The 22348-nt window shown below is 36.9% G+C and overlaps 3 protein-coding genes across 9 annotated transcripts in view; 2 read left to right on the forward strand and 1 right to left on the reverse strand.

Annotated features, from left to right (window-relative positions):
• The first annotated feature begins 1794 nt into the window (after positions 1 to 1794).
• On the forward strand, positions 1795 to 14521 carry aup1 (AUP1 lipid droplet regulating VLDL assembly factor). Of its 4 annotated transcripts, none has more exons than XM_056250157.1 (12): positions 1795 to 1991; positions 2815 to 2952; positions 4337 to 4496; positions 5585 to 5775; positions 6842 to 6914; positions 8173 to 8246; positions 8690 to 8756; positions 9674 to 9797; positions 9925 to 10068; positions 11182 to 11333; positions 12482 to 12570; positions 14041 to 14521. In XM_056250157.1, exons 1-12 carry the CDS (start codon positions 1951 to 1953, stop codon positions 14084 to 14086), a joined length of 1299 nt encoding a protein of 432 aa, XP_056106132.1. In that variant the 5' UTR covers positions 1795 to 1950; the 3' UTR covers positions 14087 to 14521. The 4 variants fall into 4 exon arrangements, with proteins under 4 accessions (XP_056106132.1, XP_056106134.1, XP_056106133.1 ...); XM_056250159.1 differs by having other exon boundaries at positions 1796 to 1991; positions 9674 to 9779; XM_056250158.1 differs by having other exon boundaries at positions 1796 to 1991; positions 4337 to 4487.
• Positions 14522 to 15171: 650 nt separating this feature from the next.
• Positions 15172 to 18084, forward strand: tubb4b (tubulin, beta 4B class IVb). The gene is made up of 4 exons (XM_056250161.1): positions 15172 to 15312; positions 16351 to 16459; positions 16557 to 16667; positions 16862 to 18084. Exons 1-4 carry the CDS (start codon positions 15256 to 15258, stop codon positions 17920 to 17922), a joined length of 1338 nt encoding a protein of 445 aa, XP_056106136.1. The 5' UTR covers positions 15172 to 15255; the 3' UTR covers positions 17923 to 18084.
• Positions 18085 to 18631: 547 nt separating this feature from the next.
• The window catches only part of loxl3a (lysyl oxidase-like 3a), a 29901-nt gene continuing 26184 nt past the window's right edge, over positions 18632 to 22348 (reverse strand). For all 4 annotated transcript variants that reach the window (XM_056250164.1, XM_056250165.1, XM_056250163.1 and 1 more), the window contains 4 exons: positions 21274 to 21389; positions 19743 to 19879; positions 19135 to 19246; positions 18632 to 18956 (listed from right to left, as the gene is read on the reverse strand). In XM_056250164.1, the coding sequence (XP_056106139.1) occupies positions 18883 to 18956; positions 19135 to 19246; positions 19743 to 19879; positions 21274 to 21389 (439 nt within the window). In that variant the 3' untranslated portion in view covers positions 18632 to 18882. The remainder of the gene's footprint in view (positions 18957 to 19134; positions 19247 to 19742; positions 19880 to 21273; positions 21390 to 22348) is intronic.

The raw sequence follows: 22348 nt of genomic DNA on the forward strand, positions 1-22348 counted from the left end.
TTGTAAGGGACAGAATATCCTCAAAGATGTCAATATCAGAAATCCGTGTCCTTTTGGGTTATAGTGAATTTCCTTAAACTCGTCTCTTTTGCTGTGCGCTTTTAGGCCTTAAAGTCAAGTCCTCTTTACACACGGTTAACCACACCATCTGTTAATAGGTCTGGTTTGACAGCGTGTGTGCATGCGTGTTCACCTGAGGGTACAAATTGATTTATTCTGCCACTCTCATCTGCAACCCTGCAGTAAGAGTGAGTTGTGCATGCGGCCGCGGGCTGAAGGGCAGGTCTGGACCAACAGAGCCGGGCCAGGCCTTACAGACGGACATTAGGCCAAACCGGAGTTAAAATCCTATTAGTTTCAGCTGGGAATCAGATTATCGTCGTCGAGAATCACTCGTCTGGCAACTAGGGTCTAATTTACGCCAATCAACAGCAATTATTGAGGGGAAGGGGAGCATCTATTAGGGAAGCTCATCCACTTAGGCTAATGAATGGGGCAGATTCAATCTCTTACTGAAGAGACGTAGGCCTATTTGGGAACTGCAGCTGGAGGCGAATGCACTGCATTCAAGGGGCACCACTGTTATCTGACTTTGTGTGTTTGTGAGGAGAGAGACATTCATTTGTACTGAGTTTTATTAAAAATGGCAGCCGTATAGATCAGACGTTTCAGATTTTGTGTATTGTGTACTATAGGGGCTATTACATTTGCAGTAATACTTGGATCAATATATGACAAACTGTGTTATTTGCTCTGTTTATACTGTCAAATTGATCATGAGAAAGATTTAGCTACCCTGCTAAACTGTGACTTATTTCCATGAAGGAACAAAGTTATAGAAATATTAGAGAATTTATGGTTTTACTAATGGATTTAATGGTTTAATTTATTGAATTATGGGCAAACAAAAAGTCACTGACACCTACCGAACTGCTGAATCGCTGTTTTCATAAAGTCTTGAGAGTTGAAAAGGTGACATTGGGAGAAGACTTGTGGTGTCGCCTAGTGTTTGAAAACAGCAAGTGCTTCCTGCACAAACTTCATTTCTTACAAAACATTTTTCATAAGGCAAAAGGAAGAAAATGAAATAGTTAGCAGTTGTCTAAATATGTAATAATAAAAAAGAATAAAAAATGTAAACGTTTAAAGTTACCCATTTAAAAATGTAAATCAAATGTTATGTTAAACTGATCAAGGATGTCAGACTGTATTGTAGTGCATACTCCATAACGCAAGATGTCAGTCTTCAACAATAAAAATGCACGCAGAAAGCAAGAAAATAAGATAAAGATGACTTGTTTCGGTTGTCTTTTGAAAACTCAAGAGGAACATAGATGTTTTATTTACCAGCTCATCCACTCCTGACTATTTGGTAATGTTAACAAATGCGGCAGAAGAGGTCGCTAGACTTTTACCTCGGGGCTTAGAACTGAAATGGCAAATACATAATGTTAATTAAGACACATTTTACAATAGATACAGTTGGAAAATTGAATATCGTTCTTGTTAAGAATAAAAATATGCATCGAACAATATTATGTATGCTGTATTGTGTAAAATTGCATTTCTCCAATTATTTGGGGGGGGGGGGGGGGGGTAGTATAAGATATTGAGTATTATAATTTAATTTGTTGTATAAAAGCCATAGATATATACACATATATACCGTGTATATATCCATGTATAAAAGCGATCCTAAACATCTAAAGACCAATCAGATGCGTTATAGCAAAGCACGTGATTTAGCACGGAAGTGGCTGTGGAGTGTCTAATCTCGTTTCTTCCCTGAAGGTCTTTGTTCTCCATCTAGAAACAACAGCAGCTTCTCAACATGGCGAATAACAGCACAGGCTAAAAACGGGCTAGCGTCTCTCCCCCTCTCACCTTCTGTTAAACCCTGAAGAATAGTATGCAGCAGCTTTTGACAATATCCCAGAAAGAGTTTAAATAATGGAAACGCGGGGGATTGAGCAGATGTTCGACTTCCAGCGGTAACTTATTCACATTTAAAGCTTGAAATGACAACAGTTGCAGAGCTAACACAATTAGCCGTAGCATGTTCAACATCAAACCCTCAAAAACACAACCGTATAAAGTCTGTTAGAGATCATTGAAGGATTTTCAAATACATATATAAGAAAATAAACAGTAAACACGAATGATTGCTGGTTATTTTTGCACTTACGTAATTTAATAAACTATATTTGCCATAAATGCTATTGAAACAGTACAAAAAGGGAATAATTGTATTTAGCAAGGACGCATTAAATTGATCAGAGGTGACAGATATGTTTTGCAACATTAAAAACCTTTACTATCTTACTATTTTAAATAAATGCTGTTCTTTTGAACAGTACTATTATAGTTTATATGATAGTATTGCAGAATGTAAAAGTCTAGTTGTGTTGACAGTTAATGAAACCTGCAAAATTATATTGTTTATATAAACACAATGAGTCTTATTATTTGTAATTATTTATGTCGGCAGTAAGGCCTGCTGAATGCAAAAAAACAAACAAAAAAAACCCCTGATCTAGATTTATATAATAATGCATGATCCTATAATAGCTGTTTTTCTCCACCAAGGCCTTAATTCATGTTTCTGAGGTAGTCTAGTAGTAATCCTGATATATTAGAGTAACTCATAGATGACAGCAGAAACTAAGTGCACTAGTTAGTAAACTGGTGGAAATCGATAATGCAGTCTCCTGTGTACACTGCTCAGATCTCTGAAATGGAGACATGGATGTTGAACGGCTGTTTTCAGAAATAGATCCTCAAGCTGGTTTCTATTCCTGTCATCTGTTTTCACAGGTTACCAAATGATCGCTTCATCCTCCTGCTGTTGTTGCTGTACTCCCCTGTCGGCTTGTGCTTGATGCTTCTGCGAATATTTATTGGTGTTCATGTGTTTCTAGTGAGTTGTGCACTACCTGACAGTATTGTCAGAAGGTAAGACGCCACACCGGAGAGTTAATAGTTGTCAACATTTAGAAAGCGCACCAAAAGAGTAAAATCAGAAATAAAATAATATTTAGAAAACATTGCATTTGTGGACTAGGTTTTATGTAGATAGGCTAATTGATCTTACATCGTTACAGTGTTATTTTAGTATTATTTAGATGCTATTAAAGTATTTATTCATATTTTGAATTGGCTTTTATTTTTATCATTTCAGTTTTCACTTTAATTTTAGTTTAAGTTTTAGTAATTTTGTTATTAATTTTGTAAAAAAAAAAAAAAAAAAATCTATATAGCTTTAATTATTTTTCAATTAACAAACTTATTTATTTCAAATCTTTTTCCAAGGCAACCTTTCTTAATGTTCCCTTCGTCTACTTGTTTTTTTTTATAAATTTTTTTTCTATTACCAGAAATAATTTTGAATCAGTTTAGTTAACAATAACAATACTGCTGCTGTGTGAGATGCTCAAACTTTTTATTAATGTATAGTTTTTACACTATTTTTTTTTTTTACATTTTTACTGATTAATTTGTCACACACCTGATTAAGGTGTTTAAAAATGATGAATACTTTGGTGATCAGTCACAAGTTTCCTAATGCATGCATAAATGCATTATAAATCTTTTGTCATTTTTGTCTGGCAGATTTAAGGTGTGTTCATACTTGGCAGGTTTGGTTTGAATAAAACCAAATGCTCTGTTAGTGCGGTTCATTTGAATAAGTGTGAACATTGCCTACTGAACCCTGGTGCTCACCAAACAAGCAGACCGAGATGGGTCTCGTCCACTTCCAAACGAACTCTGGTGCGGTTTAACAGAAATATGAACGCAACACGGACCAAAGACATGTAAACGAACCAAAAACTGTACATGATGTCACCAGATGCAACCCTATAAAGGACAGAATGCTCAAGCATACCTGTTTTTTCCCGTCATAGTTGCGATGTTGCCCATCACAGTTCGGTACAGGCGTCAGAACCGCGTCTCCTCGCAGCAGATCTTCGTTTTTGTGCAACGGAGGATTTCCTGGTGCTGTTTTGACTCTTTTACACATTTTCTCAGTTCATTTCACAGTTCTCAGCTGGTCAAAATGCCATCATATGTACACACATATAGGGAGTGCATTTAGCCCACAGCTTTGTTTAGGATATTCTGTAAGTTCCGTTGCAAACATTTTTTTTTTATCTTTATAGGTGTGGTATTAAAAATGACTGTGAACACCAAGCGGAGGACTAAATGTATTATTTTATTTTTTTGGTCCGTACTAAGAAACCAAGTGAACCAATCTGCAAGAGTGAACACACCCTAAGTTTGTATGTTTGCAGTATTTATGCCAGTGTGTGTGAATTGGCATTTGTCTGTGCTGTTTCAGGTTCATAGTGAGAATAATGTGTTCAGTGCTGGGTCTGCATGTCCGGCAGAACAGCCCGCGCTTACGGGACAAAACCGCCCGACTTTACATCTCCAATCACGTTACACATTTCGACCACAATATTATCAACCTCCTGACCTCCTGTAACACGGTGAGTGCTGTAAGTGTGTCTCCCAGCATGATGTAATCTCTTTCTACTCTGCTCTGCCCTTGACTTGTGTGTCTTTCATTGGTTAACTCACACAATGAGGTCTATTTCTTCTTTGGATGCTGTGCTGACTTCATGTTGGGCCAGAGGCCAGTGAATGAGGTTTAATTCTCTCTGTTTGCTCACTTCAAATGATTCACTTTGTTTGAATGCGGGGCAGCAGGAGTAACATACATTCAGTTTCAAACATTAGGTCATGCTGCTCTGCTTGATCTAACATTTCTGTATGAGTTGACCTAGGTTTTAGTTAGAAAATAAATTATTTATTATTATAAATGTATTATACTTTAACTTATTAATAAGACATAATTGTACATTACAGTAAACAAAATTGAACATTTACAATTAGTGTATTAAATCATTAAATTATAATACATCTAAATAGTATATACATATATAATATACAAATAACATTGTATAATTGACACAAATTGCACAGAATAAATAATAATATACTTAAAATTTTATTACACATTAAAATGGTCAAAAATGACAGTGAATACATTTCAAATGTGACAAAAGATTTCTATTTCAAGTAAATGTTGAACTTTATATTCATCAAGGAATCCTGAATCACAGTTTCACAGTTGTATCACAGTTTCCTTCCACAAAAACATTAAGCAGCACAACTTTGAGCAGCAAATCAGAATGATTTCTGAAGGATCATGTGACACTGAAGAAGACTGGAGTAATGATGCTGAAAATTCAGCTTTGATCACAGGAATAAATTACATTTCAAAATTTATTCAAATAGGAAACAGTTATTTTAAATTGTACTAATATTCCACAATATTACCGTATTTTTGATCAAATACATTTAGCCTTGGTGAGCAGAAGAGAATTCTTTCAAAAGCATTTAAAAAACATTCGCGATCACAAACTTTTGAACGCATTGCTCAGATGCATTACACAATGTTACCTATTTGATTCAGCTTCAATATTAAAAGAATAAGATACTTTTATTTGCTATATATCCCCTTTTTATCATGTATCTAATCGGCTACATCTAACCATGTTTGCCTCTTTCTCTGTGTGTTTAGCCTCTGCTGGAGGGCCCCGTGGGGTTCCTGTGCTGGGCGAGGGGCTTCATGGAGCTGGGTCAGGGCGTAGGGAGCAGGACGGAGCTGACAGAGACCCTCCGCAGATATTGCTCATCTCCTAACGCTTTACCCCTCCTGCTCTTTCCAGAGGAGGACACCACCAACGGCCGGACCGGCCTCCTCAAGTTCAGGTTCAAAACATTATTACAAGTCAAATTCATTTTTCACAAATACACATTGTTTCAAAGCAGCTTTACAGAAAATCTTGGTGTTTATGTGTGTAATATCTATTATAGTTGCATTTAGCAGATTACAAGCAATCAGTCAGCTGAGATTTGCTATATAGTAGTATATATTGCCCTATGTGAGTAATACTGTATGTATGCAAATAAAGTTGGACATGCTTACATATCCAACTTTATATAAATAGCTGGGCGATAATATAGTTTACATTTTATGAAAATATTATAACAATCAAGCAGTTGAGATTTTCTACATAGTATATATCATTTCTATATATTCAATATAGCATATACAGTGTTCATGTACTGTATGTATTCAGAAAAAGTTGTATATACTTACACAAACTTGATATAAAGAGATACGCGATCATATAGTTTGCATTTTTTGATATAAACTGTGTCGCGGTTGATATTTGCTTTAAAGTATATATTGCTTTAAGTGAGTACCGGTATACTGTATTTATGAAGATTAATCTGTTGTGTGAAGTTGGATGCTATACATAATAAGGTCTCAATGTGTTGGTTGGAAGAATTACGTATCTATTTTTTCCCCATAAACTAATACTACAGTGTATAATAAAATAAACTATATAAAATGTCTCTTTGACCTTTAGGATGACTTTAACAGTAATATGCCTGAAAGAGATTTCATCCATTTAGCCAACAGCGACTCGCTGTTTATAGCATAAATACCTGTTTATGATTTATCTGACTTGGTTTTAAATGTGACTATACTGTATGTAAACAATCAGGTGCCTGATATAAATAATGTTTGGTAAGTAAGGACTGCTTTAATGCTGAGACTTCGGTGATTTAATGTGGATCTGTTCTGGGAGGGTTGCCAGGTCCTCTCTAAGCTTCCTTGAAGGTTCCTCTAAGCTTTACTGATCCTCAGGTTTAGCCTTTACTGCCTGTTAATCAGCTGACACCCACCTTGCCATTAGCTTTTAGATGGCGTTTCCTTTTCTCTTTAAGAAAGATGCCATTTTTAAAAGCCTAACTTCTCTCTCCTCAGCTCTTGGCCTTTCTCTGTGTCTGACTCCATCCAGCCTGTGGCATTGCTTGTGAAGAGGCCTTTCATAGCTTTGGTAATTGCATTCAACCCCTTTTTTATGATCCTCTCTTGTTGAATGATTTAACCCGTTTAAATTCACACACATAATAAGTAATATTAACCTCTCTTGCTCTGAATGTGTATGTAATGTAATCCTACATGTAATTTTTTATGTCAATGCTGCACTTGTCATTTCTGTAAATCACTTTGCTATGAAACCATCCACCCAGGCATTTAAATAAGACTGAATAGCTAATTGTCAATCGTTTCTAGAGTTCCCAGATCTTTTTTTTTTCATTCTCAAGTTCCTGTTATCGCACACAAGATAGTCTTTGTGTGAGCTTGGATATTTATAGCAGCACTGATAATAAGTGATTCACAGTGCAATAGAAAGACGGACTGTCAAAGGTCGGCAGATCGGCTCATAGCGACCTCTTCCTCCCATCACAGCTTTGCAAAATGGTTTTATTATTTTGTTTTGGTGAACACTGGATATGATCCATTCCTTCAGCTGCTGTATTACATCAGGGTTTTTAATCTGTTTAGATGTCACTTACCCCCAGAGCTGATTCGTTTAAATTCAAAAGGCAGCTAGATATTTGTATGTGTAAATATGGAAGCTTGTTTCAGCTACAGAATAAATAAATAAAGGTAATTGCAGCTTTTTATCTCACAATTCAACCTTTTCTTCTCGCAATTGCAGGTTTACATCTTGCAATTCCTAATTGGCAGTTAAAAAGTCAGAATTGTGACCATTTTCTCGCAACTGACATTGTAACTCACAACTGCACATGTATATCTCGCAATTCTAACTTGTTTTTCTCAGAATAAAAAAAGGAGAGAATTTTTTCTTTTTATTATGCTTTCTTGCATCAAAAAAATTTATATAATTTAGGTTTATAATTGTAATAACTTATGTTTTCAACTTCTCAGGCTCTAACAATTATACATGCTACTGTAGCTTTAAGGTGAAAACAGCTGGTGCAGTTCACACTAGCGTTCATCAGGACGGGGCGAGTTGCTGAATGCCGGATAGGTGTTTTATATAAATATGGGCGGTCATGTTAATGATGGGAATTCCATGACGATTTTTTTACTGACCTGTTTTTGCAGCTCCAAAAATAGTCTTGGTCAACTGGGAAGGGAAAATTGCGTTGTGCATGTGAAAGTATGTGTAGATAATAAGCATCAAGCCATCGACATGCACATAACTGTGTTCTGTTAAACACTAGCATCTAGGATGATATAAATGTTCTTTCTCTTCATAAAATATCAATATTGTTTCTTTTCAGAACACGCCAGAATCCTCATGGCTGAAGGAGCTGCTGTGGACCTTTTTTGTACCGTTCACAGTGTACCATGTAAGGTACTACATATTACAGTCTCTCCTTTGTCCAGTGGCAGTATTTTAAACGTACAATCCTGTATTGCTGCTCGGCAGGCCAGAACTGGTAATACAATAATGAAGCTTTTCAGTATTTAATAGCCTCAGGAGTCTTACGAATGAAGCTTATAAGACCAACAGTTTCAGGTTTAGTCCTGAATTTTTTTTGTGCATACTTGCACAAAATATTGTACTTTTATTACTGTCACTTTTAAATATTTGAATATATTTTAGTTTTATAAAATGTTGACATTTTGAAGTAGATGCTAATGTTTAATGGTAATGTTTAATGTAATTATTGAGTGAATAAAGGAAGAATCAGAAGCATCATGGCTTTCTGAATTAATAAACTTTCTTTCTCACTCTTGTTAAGTGTCTCTGTACAAAAATCTAAGGTGTGATTGTTTTAAAATGCTCTCAACCAGATGGCTTCCACCATTGTCTAAAGAAGATGGTGAATCTCATCTCGAATTTGCCAGCAAAGTCCAAGAGGTACAACTTTTTCCCTTTTGTTTTTTTGTGTTGTACTATTTTATCCAATAGACATTGTATGTTTGCCCTGTCCTTTTTATAAATTTCCGTACTTTCTGAAAAATATGTTTGCATCTACAGTGATTATAGTCATCGCCAATTGTAGCCTGATTAATGTGTGTACATGCTGGACAAACCCGAGCTACCATCATATTAGCTACACTATCTTAACGGTTTCCACAAAAATAAGAAGCAGCACAGCTGTTGTCAACATTGATAATAAGAAATGTTTCTTGAGCAGCAAATCAACATATCAGGATCATTTCTGAAGGTGACACTGAAGACGCAAAAAAATTCAGCTTTGCATTACAGACGTACATTTTTACATTTAAAATTGTACATTTACATTTTAAAAGGTTATTTTACATTGTAATAATATTTAACAATTACTGTATTTTTGATTAAGTGAATCCAGCATTGTTGAGCAGCATAGAGACTCTTTCAGAAACATTTAAAAAACAATTGTAGTGACTCCAAACTTTTAAACAGTAGTGTTAGTCTGATTTCACAAAAACTGGACTGGTATGATTCAACTGGAACATAAAAAAAACTGAATTAGTCCTACTAAAATAAAGTGCATGCAAATGCATGTAGCGATCCTCTGCCTATAGCCTGTTGAAAGTTTGTAAGTCACGCTTTTGTAGTATTGAATGCTCTGTGAAATGCCTTGAAATTTAAAAGATTTTAAACCATTTTACTGGTAATGTCATACTTGGTTGAATTACCATTAAAAACATGTTTAAACAAACTATTATCTTATTGTCCACTGACATGGCTTTTCATCTGCCTAACCTCCAGATCTATTTCATGTCCGTTTCAAAGCTTCTACTTGTTTCGGTGTGTCGTTTGATGTAATGTTCATTGTGTCCCTCCGTCAGCTGCTGGCCACCAAGCTGGGCGTGATCTCCACACAGATCACTAAAGCAGACAAAGCCGAACACATCAAAAGGAAAAGACACACTGCCGCTCAGACCGCACATTCAAGTAAGAACGGATTCAATGGTGAGAAATGAAATTATGATGTATATATACATCATAACAAGTTACAAGTTAGATCCCTGAATCAACATAGTAGATCGTATTTTGTCTTCTAGTGTAACATGAAACTGTTGTGTTTTTTTTGTGTCAGATTTGGGTGCCAGACCTCGCACAGTGGCACAGGGTTTCCTGGGCACAAGTGCAGGGGCCGAAGACTCACGAGTAGCACGTATGGTGCAGCAGGTGAAAGAGGTGCTGCCTGACGTCCCATTATCGGTCATCACCAGAGACCTGTGTATGTCTTCCTCCCATAATGCTTTGCTGTATGCAATTAGTCACTAACATGAAATATTAATTCAGACTAGCTTCAATAAAAGCAACTGTGCCATTATACTCTTTTGTGGCTCCCCTATATGCGTACTAATGCAAAGCTGATTTCTTGGGTTTAAGCAATTCAGTTTCAGCCAGTATGTATTTGGTTAAAGGGATAGTTCACCAAAAAATTTACATTTGCTGTTGATTTACTTGCCCTCATGCCATTTAAGATGTAGGTGACTTTTCTTCTTGAGTAGAACAGTAAAGGAGTTTTTAGCTGAAACTGTGGTTCTTGGTGATTCATATAATTCAAGTTAACTGCTACTGTCACTTCAAAAAAATCATATACAGGCAAAACAAAATTGATACCCTTGGCTCCTGACGACACATTGAGGTCTTAAGAAGCTAAGCGATCTGTGTGTGCAAGAAACTGAAGATTATTTACAACATTATTCCCTGTAATCCACAGCCTCGTAACGGTCCTAAGCAATGTTACAATGACAGTCGCTATATGCTGGAGATCAAACGTTAAGAATCTGTGAAAAGTCAATATTCCTGATTGGCAAACATGATCTTAATTTTTATATAGTTTGCGGCATCCAGGATAACTCAAGTATAATTTTGATGGACAATACAACACGCACGTCCTCCCTCTCTGTTGTTAACCAACACAGCGTCAGCTCACATTTGAGTTTGCTTTATACTGCGACGGAAGATCGCGCTCCGGACTGTCGTGAACGTGTTCAGGACCGTTTGCCGAGGCTGTGGATTATAGGTTATAATGTAAATAATGTTTCTTGCACACACCGATCGTTTAGCTGCTTAAGACTCTTAATGTAACGTTAGGAGGCACGGGTATTGATTTTGTTTTGCCTGTATATGTTTTCTGACTCTCAATGTGACAGTAGCCATTGACTTGCTCTGTATGAACCAACAAGGACCACGGTTTCAGCTAAAATGAAAAAAATCATCTTTACTGTTCTACTGAAGAAGAAAAAAGGCACCTAAATCTTGGATAGCCTGAGGGTGAGTAAATTAATTTTTTTTTGTGAACTATCCCTTTAAGTAATCCCTTTCTTTCATCTCTGTACAGTACAGACCAACTGTGTGGACACAACCATAACCAACCTGCTGGAGCATGCTGACCAGTTCAGCTCGGAGGCGTCCGCGAGCACTCCTTCAGCTCCAGCCAAACCTGCAGCTTCCTCCACCCTGTCTATCATGGCATCCACACCCAATTTAAAGGTACCAGGGACTCTCACATCACTCACTGAAAAGATGCAGGTGGAAATGAACCAGTTTTTTAGCCAAAGTTTGTTTAACAAATAGTGACGTTTGGTTCTTGAATGAATCGTTCTTTTAATTGAGTAACCGGTCGAGCTGGTTCACTGAATTGAACTTTAGTTCTGAATTGATGACACAAGACCCACATCTGAAGTATGCTCAGGTCTGAATGAGCCAATAAGCATGCTACTGAACTAAGGAATCGGTTCTAAATGAAAGTCAACCTCATATTACAACCCCACATACTCATATTTGCGTGCTTCGGACAGTCACGCAGTAAATTCAGTGTTTGAGAGGTAAAAGGCAGCAGCTATAGCAATAGATTAACGTTAGCTTATGAATATTGTAGTGCTTAGCATGTGTGCTTTGGAATTAAAATAGCCCCACATCATCACATACCCTTCACCATACCTAGAGATTGGCATGGGGTACTTTCCATAAGATCATTTCTCAATGCAAATCAATACAGCTATTAGGCTAATCGAAATAAAACCATGCCAATCTCTCTAGGTATGGTGAAGGGTGTGTGATGACGAGGGGCTCTTTTAATTCCAAAGGCCAAGGGAACTTTATCAGGATGCATAGTATCCTGAATCCATGAAATAACTGGCCTTTAAAAATACAAATCTGCCTGCCTCTATGGGAATTTAACTTAGGGGTGTCCAGACGTATGCACCCTGTATTTTAAGGAAGAACATTTATTTATTTACGATACAGTATTCATTCACAAATAAAATTGGTGTCCTTAAAGGTTGGAGTTTTTCTCATTTTTTTTAATTAAGGCATTAAGATCTATTTCCAAAAGATGATTTTTTTTATTCCTCTTTTTGTCAACTTTAGCATGTGTGTGTTCACTTATGTTAAGCAATGTATATCACTATTAACAAGACCATTTACGATTTAGTACACTGTATAAATCAAATTTGCAATATTCTTCAGTGTACCACAAAGAACAAGCTCTGTGTTTTGAGTTTGAACTTATTTTGTACAAACTGTACAAATGGCTTTTTTCTTGCATGGCCTATTTTAGTGAATTTACCTATAAATAGCGACTTTGAAGCCTTTTGTCTTACAGGATATTTATATAATATTGTTTATTTATTCAACAGCCAGGTGCCAAATCTTTTGGGAGATCACCCATAGACAGACACATGACCCTACAGGAGAGAAAAGAAGCCTTATATGAATATGCAAGAAGGTAATTGTTTTATAAATGCTAAAATAATGTTTCAAAATCTGTTGTTTGCCAGTGTCCACTAGGTTTTGTAAATAATTATGGTAACAATATTACACATGATATTTTTGAATAGTTAAGGCTTGATTTCTTTCATGGAATCTAGGCCTACCTAAATAAATCATGTAAAATCCCCTAAATTATTTAGTCTATGACACAATGAATTTAATATTTTTAGTGAAATCTGCTTTATTAATCTGGTTTATTTATTTTGGCTAATAGAAGTTCTGAATGGCCGGTAACTTCACAATTTTGTAGTTAATTTCAAACCCTGAATATAACTGTCAAATAGAAACAGGTCATTTCCATTCACTCAATTTTGAGAGTCAACTTAAAATAAAAAAGCAGATTTCACTAAAAATATTAAATTCATAAAATATTAAATTCAAATATATTTCATTATATATATATATATATATATATATATATATATATATATATATATATATGATGTAACGTAGTTAAACTGGTTTATTTCTCATTTTTTCCTTATATATATTTATATTATTTTTTGCACTCTATATATATATATATAATAAAATTTGGATTTCATATATTCGTAAGGCAGATATGCGCAGATTCTGCGGAATACGCTGTATTTAATATATCATTATGACTCACGAGTTGAGTATTTGCGCAAAATCTGTGCAGATTTGGCTTACGCAAACTTCCCCATCAAGGTGAGTAAACATAATAAGTAACACGCCAAATTGGCTAGTGATTTGAGAGCATTACTTTCAAACCTTGTTATATTGTATAATTAAAAGACTGTATGCTGTTAGCACAGCACAGAAACAAACTTGTTACTGCACTACCATTATAGCAAAGTTATTGCTTAATGAACAAAGCAAATACATGCAGTTATTCACAACCTAACCATAAGCCCTACTCTTCTGCACAATGATAACGATCAAAACTTCAACATAATAGAAACTCTTTCAAATGTCAAACATAACTGAACATTAAACATTACCAGATGTTTCCCTTTACTCAAAAACGCATAAAATAACACTATATTTCAAAATTTACTCTCCATTTTCAGCCATGTGCAAAGCATGCTGGGAACTAACATTGGTGTCTCGAAATAAAACCGCGTAATTGAATTCATTCTCTTAAAATAAATATGTAGCCTTTTCCTCTTCATTTTATCAGCTTAATCGGTTCCTCAATTCAAGCCTCAAAACTGTGTATATTTCATTAAGAAAATGTATCTCTTGGTTTTATTAGTGAAATGTTCTCAATATTTTCTATACAACACTGAACCACAATTTTCTTACTAAAATATACATAATATTTTTACTTATCACCTTAATTTTTTTAATGAAATTTACTAGACCCTTGATTATTTTTTTACAGTGTAGAAATTGTATGTTGTACTCATTTCTTTGTTTTTGAGTAATCTGATTCTTTACTTTCTGTTCACCCCACCCGCAGACGATACATTGAGAAACATGAACTGAACAAAGAGGATGATCTATGACCTTGGACAAAGACACACCTGAGGAATTGTTTAGGAAAGGCCGCTGCTTAACACATAATCCACATAGACAAAGAAGAAATTATAAAGTTGACCCAGAATGAAACATTTGTGTTTACCAAACATACAGAGAGAAGACTGGATTTTTTCCTTTCTTGTTTTTGTTTCTTTGTAAATTTTCTTGCATGGCAATCATGCATGTCTTTTTATTATTTCTCTCTGCAACAGAAAACAATTATTTTGGTAAACAATTTGTATTGAGACCCGGTGACCTTGGCACACTTCATATTATTTTTTATAAGGTCCTTGGGTAGAGAATAAGGGTTCAGAAACATATGGCAGTGAACTAAAACAACTCGAGGTTCATTATGTGGTTAAGGATACATGTTGATGCAATATCAGCTTTTAAAGACATTAAAGATCATATAAAAATGCAAAGACTATTGTGATTGTGTCTCTTGTACTTTATACACTTAATACATCATTGGAAATGTATGTATCTATTTATGCATATTTTTTGTGAATGAAAAATGAAGTTGTCAGGGATAGATGAATAATTATTTCCATAGATCTCAATGCTATTTTTTGTCGTCAGGATTTTTTTTTTAAATGCTCTCAGCTTTTTCTTCATTTACACAAAATTAGGTTCAATAAGCTTTAAACCTATCAGAGGTTTTTTATTACTAGTATTATAATTACTTTATTTCTGCCTTATAAATTAATTAGCACCTTGTAATGGCCATGGGCGACAAATGGAAGGGTTAAACTGTCTAAACTGCTTCTATTATGTTTTATTTGTAGTCTTTAAGCAAATACATTTTGGAAAATATGCCTACTGATTTTTATATTAATTTTTTTACATACGCGTTTTTTTGAATGTCGAGAGCCGTTATAACCGTTACCGCTCTTCTAGCCAATGGCCATTCAGCCTGCCTATAATGACGCATCCGTCTGGCTAAACCAATCATAACAATGAGCACACAAAAAGAGCCAATGAGATTGCAGGAGAGGACGCACAGCAACCAATGAGAATGATGGAAATGTTGGTGATTTCTCCATACTGAATAAGTAGGAGCACATCTCATTTTACGACCTCATTGCCGAGGGGTTTGAGTTCGAAGGTGTTTGTTTCAGTCATTTTTTTGGGTTGTTAAGCAAACAAATACGCAAGAATGAGGGAGATTGTGCATTTACAGGCTGGACAGTGCGGCAACCAGATTGGTGCCAAGGTAAGAACTGAATGAATTATGTATTATTTGTAATGTATAATAAAGTAACGTTGCCAGTTGGGCTTTTGGGGGAAAGCTAACGTTAATCTTCGCGGCTTTTAGGATCATACATTGTTACGTTTAATCGATTACGTTACTGTTACATATTTCGTATTTTTAGTTTGCAGACGTGTGTTCTGTATTATTATTATCATTATTATTGTTTAATCTTAACTTCTAAAAGCTATTTTGGTTTAAATATGGTTCTGGATTAATCTCAGCACGCAACAAGTTTTTAAAAAAAAATCGTGTTTTTGAGTCCTCAGCTAAGAATCGACGAAAAATGACTTTAATTATTTTTTTAAAGGACGTTTATTTCATGAAATCCGTACGATTTGAATTAACTAATGGTGAAACAATGCTTTAGTTTTAGGGTGTTGGCCGCGCCTGACCGGCGTAATGTCCGATGCGCAAGCGAGTCGGTTCGTTGTGTTGATTTGGTAGAGCCGAATCTTTCGAGGTTTTGCTCATTCTACTAAAGTTGTCAACCGAATGCAGGAGTCGTGACGTAGGCGAATAGATTTGAACAAACCGTTCGAACGAGTCGATTCACTTAGAAGAATCACATGTCGTAATGTGGCCGGTTGTATCTAGCTCATGGAAAAGTGCGGGAACGCTAATATCATGTTGCAAATACCCCCTGGCCCCATGCAAAGACAGGATATGAATAATTTCGTCTCATTGTGCAATATCCAAAGTTAAAATTCGTGTTAGTGCCGTGGTACTACGTTGCTGTTACTTTAAGCTCCCGGGTGGTGTGTAAAATGGCTCCGGTGACTTGGCAAACTCCATTTTACAAGTGTGGGGCCCATGTAACGGAAAGCTCTGGCTATTCAATATTGGATCAACCTTGTTTTAATCGCTTCTATTTGCCTTTTATAAACCACTTCAATATCAATGCGTTTGGTCATGGTCTAAATAAGCATTTAGTCCAACTAAATTGAATGATTAAAATAATAAATAGTTTGTAACGTGCCTTTTGAATCCATCTTATTTCAGTTCTGGGAAGTCATTAGCGACGAGCATGGAATTGACCCAACAGGCAGTTACCATGGCGACAGTGACCTTCAGCTGGACAGAATTAATGTTTATTACAATGAAGCCTCAGGTGAGCAGAAATTAATGCCTTTTGTATTTTTACCTGACAAAGCTGTATTATGGCATTTTGTCCTAAAAAAGTCTGTACTTTATTTTGTTTTTTATAGGTGGAAAGTATGTTCCACGTGCTGTACTGGTGGATTTGGAGCCTGGTACAATGGACTCCGTGAGATCCGGTCCATTTGGTCAGATCTTCAGACCAGACAACTTTGTTTTTGGTAAATATTATTTTTAAAAAAATAGTTTTACTAATATTCACCCGAGAGCAATGGTTTAGTTGGGACATCTGATTTAGAAAAATAATCCTGCACTTGCTCTGAACAAAATTTGAATGGCAAATTGTCACCTGATATGGATCTAGTTTCCTTTTGTGTTGAAGTAACTAAACTCCTAACCATTTGTCACCTGATAGGCCAGAGTGGTGCTGGAAACAACTGGGCAAAGGGCCACTATACCGAAGGAGCTGAGCTGGTTGACTCCGTTTTGGACGTGGTTCGGAAAGAGGCGGAGAGCTGTGACTGTCTGCAGGGCTTCCAGCTCACTCACTCCTTGGGTGGAGGTACAGGGTCTGGTATGGGAACCCTCCTCATTAGCAAAATCCGCGAGGAGTACCCTGACCGTATCATGAACACCTTCAGCGTGGTGCCCTCTCCTAAAGTATCAGACACCGTGGTAGAGCCCTACAATGCCACACTGTCTGTCCATCAGCTGGTGGAAAACACAGACGAGACCTACTGCATCGACAACGAAGCCCTTTATGACATCTGCTTCCGTACTCTCAAACTCACAACCCCTACATATGGTGACCTCAACCACCTAGTCTCTGCCACCATGAGCGGTGTCACTACCTGCTTGAGGTTCCCCGGTCAGTTGAACGCAGATCTCCGTAAACTGGCAGTAAACATGGTACCCTTCCCCCGTCTGCACTTCTTCATGCCAGGCTTCGCTCCACTGACCAGCAGAGGCAGCCAGCAGTACCGTGCCCTGACCGTTCCCGAACTCACCCAGCAGATGTTTGACGCCAAAAACATGATGGCCGCCTGCGACCCGCGTCACGGCCGCTACCTGACTGTGGCCGCCGTCTTCCGTGGCCGTATGTCCATGAAGGAGGTGGACGAGCAGATGCTCAACGTTCAGAACAAGAACAGCAGCTACTTCGTTGAATGGATCCCCAACAACGTTAAGACCGCCGTCTGCGACATTCCACCTCGTGGTCTCAAAATGGCCGCCACCTTCATCGGCAACAGCACTGCTATCCAGGAGCTTTTCAAGAGAATCTCTGAGCAGTTCACGGCCATGTTCAGGCGCAAGGCTTTCCTGCATTGGTACACGGGAGAGGGCATGGACGAGATGGAGTTCACTGAGGCTGAGAGCAACATGAACGACCTGGTGTCCGAGTACCAGCAGTACCAGGATGCCACCGCTGAGGAGGAAGGGGAGTTTGAGGAGGAGGGTGAAGAGGAGCTTGCTTAAGTTGAATTCTGTTGTTGTTGTGTGGTCCATGTAATGTTTTTGTTCCCTTTTTCTAAACATGTCACCCGTTTTTCTATTTTTTTTCTCACTGCATTTCCTGTCCCTTAACCTTCTGTTGTTCCTCTTCATGGAAATGTCAATAAAACAAATACAAGAACTTAAGTGGTTTACTAGTGTTTCTATTCTTGACAAAGGGAGGTCATTCAGGTTTAAAAGGTATTCAATTCTATTAAAAGTTGTTTAATTGAGCTCTGAAATGGTCAGGTCTTACCATCTTTGCAGTTCTTCTACATCCAAAACCTTTAATCTAGTGGTTCCAAGTAGTTTAACTGATTAACTTGTGACCACTCAAAAGTGGTTGTAGAAAACTGCTAGTGTTTTAGTGGTTCTGAATTCAGTCTAAATTCCTAGTCCATAGCCTTTTTTTTTTTTTTTTTTAGATTAGATCTGAATGGGGGCAGAGAAAATAATTCAAAATGGCATCAAGATTTTTAAAGTGCAGATTAGAATATATTTTAAAAACATGGTTTTAGGACATTTCAGAAATATACAGATACATGGAGACAAATCCTGCATGAGTTCAAAATCAATGCACATACAGACTGAAGTTATCAGTCGGCAATCAGTCTTTGTAATTCCCTGATGCATGTTATAAATGAAACTGGTGCATCTCGTGACTGGCTGACGTCTGCTCTGAGAGGTTCAGAGGAAGTGTATAGCCACTGCTCAACCACTTGCATTCGCACTGACAAAAGCCCAGGCCACAATCACAGCTCTGTTCTGTCTCAGGCCCTTGGCTACATGATCATTTCTGATGACCTAATATAAACACGTGATTCGACCACAGTAACAATGGATTCAAATGAGAATAAATAGTAACGTTAAGTGATTAAAGTTTCTCTTTGTCCAGAGCCACGTGGTTATTGGAGTTCACTGGGTTTGTTCACAAAAAAATATATATTATGAGATCTTGTTGTTGAGCTGCCCAGGATAATGCTCAAATTCTTTCTCAGCCTCTTCACTGAATGAATCACCTGGAAACACAAATAATACAAATTACGTTTACATTTTAATAAAAAAAAAAAAATTAAGCTTCATTTAGTGCTGATTTAAAATATCTGAATAAGCAAGCATGCAATTGTATTCCCCTCAAATCATGTTTAATAGAATCGGGCAGGTCTGAAGGACCTAGTGAACAACAGCCCGTCTCACCAAGATGACATTTATGCAACCAGACACGGTTGCCATCGTATTTGCAGTTGCATCGCATAGCGTTGTTGGTGAAGTCACTCTCAGCTATCTCAAAGTTGGGGTTTATAACGACCTGACAAAGAGAAAAATATAATGGTTGCATAATTGTAATCAAGCTAACAGCATAATCAGCGAAGTGTGTCCATAGTGATAGCAAGATCTTCAAAATAAAAGACTGTATTCTGGGCTTTTTGTTAGTTAATCCTAATCCGGGTGGGTCTTTTCCAGTAAAATCCTTCCTCCACCCCCACCCTGTGTAATTAAGGTTCATTACATCATTAATCAAACCAAATCCTATTACTCTTCTAACCCTCGCATTCCTGGACATCATGGTGAACTGCACGAGATCTGATAAACTCCACCACTAGAGGGCAGAACTGCAACAGCTCTTTGACAACTATTGACCTGCTGAAAAGCCCAGACAATGGGGTCCTACGGGACCAAAGTCTGCTCATGTAACTGCTCTTTGCTGTTAGCGTGCTATCTAGCTGATGGAAACACATTTTTAACAAACTACCAAGGTGGTTTCTCTTTCTGTGACTATTACCACAAGTGAATAGGCTACCTACCTGTAGTATGTAGTTTCCTGGTTTAACATCCGTGATGTCAATCCACTGGCAGTCGATATCATGTCTGTACAAGTCCCAGCAGCCCACTGTGATGCCCTGCTCACCGAAGTTAGCACATTCATAGTGCTTTGAAACACCTGCAACAAGGGAAGTGGCACCAGTGTATTTCTGGAGACAAGCCGAAGAACACCTTAAACCAGCCTAATATTAAACCAGTTTTTGCATTAAACTGTGCTGCTTTTCCATTGGTTTTTATGTAAACATGCACTAGACAAACGCGTTTGAAGTTAACTTTTTTCAACCTTGCTTTTTTTATTATTTCATTATAGATGTCACGTTTTTGCTTTCCACAGGGCTGCGTTTCTATTGTGTTTCTATGTAAACATGCTACATTGACCGTTGTAGTCCTGCCGCATTTTACAGTCTATGGCCGCATGACAAATATAATAAATAAATATATATATATATAATATATATATAATATATATATATAAAATAAATAAAAAACAACAACTTCTAAACGCGGCGTTTATGCTAATAACGCCATACGCGAACTCCCATCTCACGCATGTTTAAATGGAAAACCAGTGCAGTAAAATGCAAAAACGCAATGTGTGTGAACGTCTTGTCCAGCCAGGGTGATGGATAGATTGTTTTGCTGATTTTAGAAGGGTTTTGAGATATTTGTTGACCAACTAAACCAGCTTAAAGGGACAGTTCACACAGTAATGAAAATTCTGTCATCGTTTACTCACCCTCGTGTTTTTCCAAACCTGTATGAGTTTCTTTCCTCTGTAAAACACAAAAACACTGTTGTTCTATTTTGAAGAACAGTTGTGGGGCACCATTGACATCAATGGGGCCCATCACCTGTTTGGTTACAAACATTCTTCAAAATATCTTCCTTTGTGTTCAGTAGAAGAAAGAAATTCATACAGGGTTGGAACAACTTGAGGGTGAGTAAATGATGACAGAATTTTTTATTTTTGGGTGAACTGTCCCTTTAAATCAGCTAAGAGCAAGCTATCTTTGGCTGGTTTAGTGCCTTTTATATTAATTACTTCAAATCGAAAGTATGTAATACCACCCTAGATGTATAGCCTAAAAGTGACAGAGGAGATTTAAAGTATCGGTCACTGTAATGTATCGGTAGCCTACTGATCCATAAAAAGATTTCAATAGTAGACTATACCCAGTAGTCTAGAGACCCCTAGTGGATAAACAACTACCTTGGCATGAAAGCCAACATTTATGACGGTTACTATGAAACAAATCATTTATAGCACTGAAATAAAATGTTCCTTGATCTTTGGAAATAAAGGAGTTTATTGTAGCATAAAAACATCCTGTAACTCAAAAACTCCTGAAACCTAATTTATGAAAACTAAATTGATTATTTCTGTCACACACACAAAAACATAACATCAATAAAGTAAAAAAAAATTTTTTTTAAATAGGTTGAGAAAAGATTAAAAGTTTGGTGTTAGTTATACAGACAAGTCCAGCATCTGACCTTTGACCTCTGTCTTACCTTCATGGCACTCGGTGTCCTCCAGGCAGAAGCTCGCTTTATGTCCGTCTGCCACTTTGGTCCCGTTTAGAGACAGCAGGTCATAATAGGTGAAGATATCCATACTATGATAGTGCCTGGAGGTCATAAACACAGTCTTCTGAAGTTTAACAGGGTTAAACCATCAAAAAAACATCATTCAAAAATAATTTTAAAAACCATATCAAAGTACCCGTGTGTGTGTTGTGCTACAGTGCAAACTCATTTAATGTATGCTTTAAGATTATGACTTCCTTTTATAAGTCTTTAATTGAATCAGGGTTTTCTTTTTGTATCACAGCTTTGGCAATCTTACAATAACAATAGGTTGAATAGGCAGGAAAAGTCATAGGGATAAGTCAAATCCAGCCTATTGACATTTATCATAGACAGGTTTTAAGTTAGACACGTTCTAAGAAATTTTAAGACATTTATATTATATAAAGAATTTCAACTGTTGCCTTCTGGTCGTCGTTGTAGAGTGCCAGGTGGAAGAAGAAAACGATTTTTTTTGTTTTTGTAGCTGTTGGTTTAATGAACTTTTCATAGGTCGATTGCTTTGATATGAACTATGATTTGTGCAATGTGTATTATATATTGTTTGTGTATTATGTATTATCTGTATATGTCTGTTACCTTCTGCTGCAAAACTAGTATTCCCTAAGGGAGACAATACATATAAACAAACAAACCATAACGGAATTTAAGCCATCCCGAATCCTGTATACTATACTGCAACCTACAAATCTGTCATTTTCATGGAAAAAAAGCAAAGATTTAACAGGCCTTGGAGAGCAGATTCAGTGCTGTAGGCCTGTTGGAGAGAAGTGAAGTCGCAGTGTCTCAGACACTGGCTCCAGTCCCAATCCCGGCTGTGTGTGTCCTTTCAGCAAGAGCACACAACAGGTTTCCTCATCATCATTGTGTCGGACACATACATTGGGAAACCTGATGTCTGCTAGGAAGCTTGCAGTGTAAACACAGGCCACCGCTAAGAGTTAATGGAGACTATTCAAAGCTGCTCTTATTCATGAATCATCTGAAAAATGCATGGTGG

The sequence above is a fragment of the Rhinichthys klamathensis genome, unplaced genomic scaffold (assembly GCF_029890125.1).
Source record: "Rhinichthys klamathensis goyatoka isolate OS25496 unplaced genomic scaffold, OSU_Roscu_1.1 h1tg000068l_1, whole genome shotgun sequence".
Taxonomy (NCBI): Eukaryota; Metazoa; Chordata; class Actinopteri; order Cypriniformes; family Leuciscidae; genus Rhinichthys; species Rhinichthys klamathensis.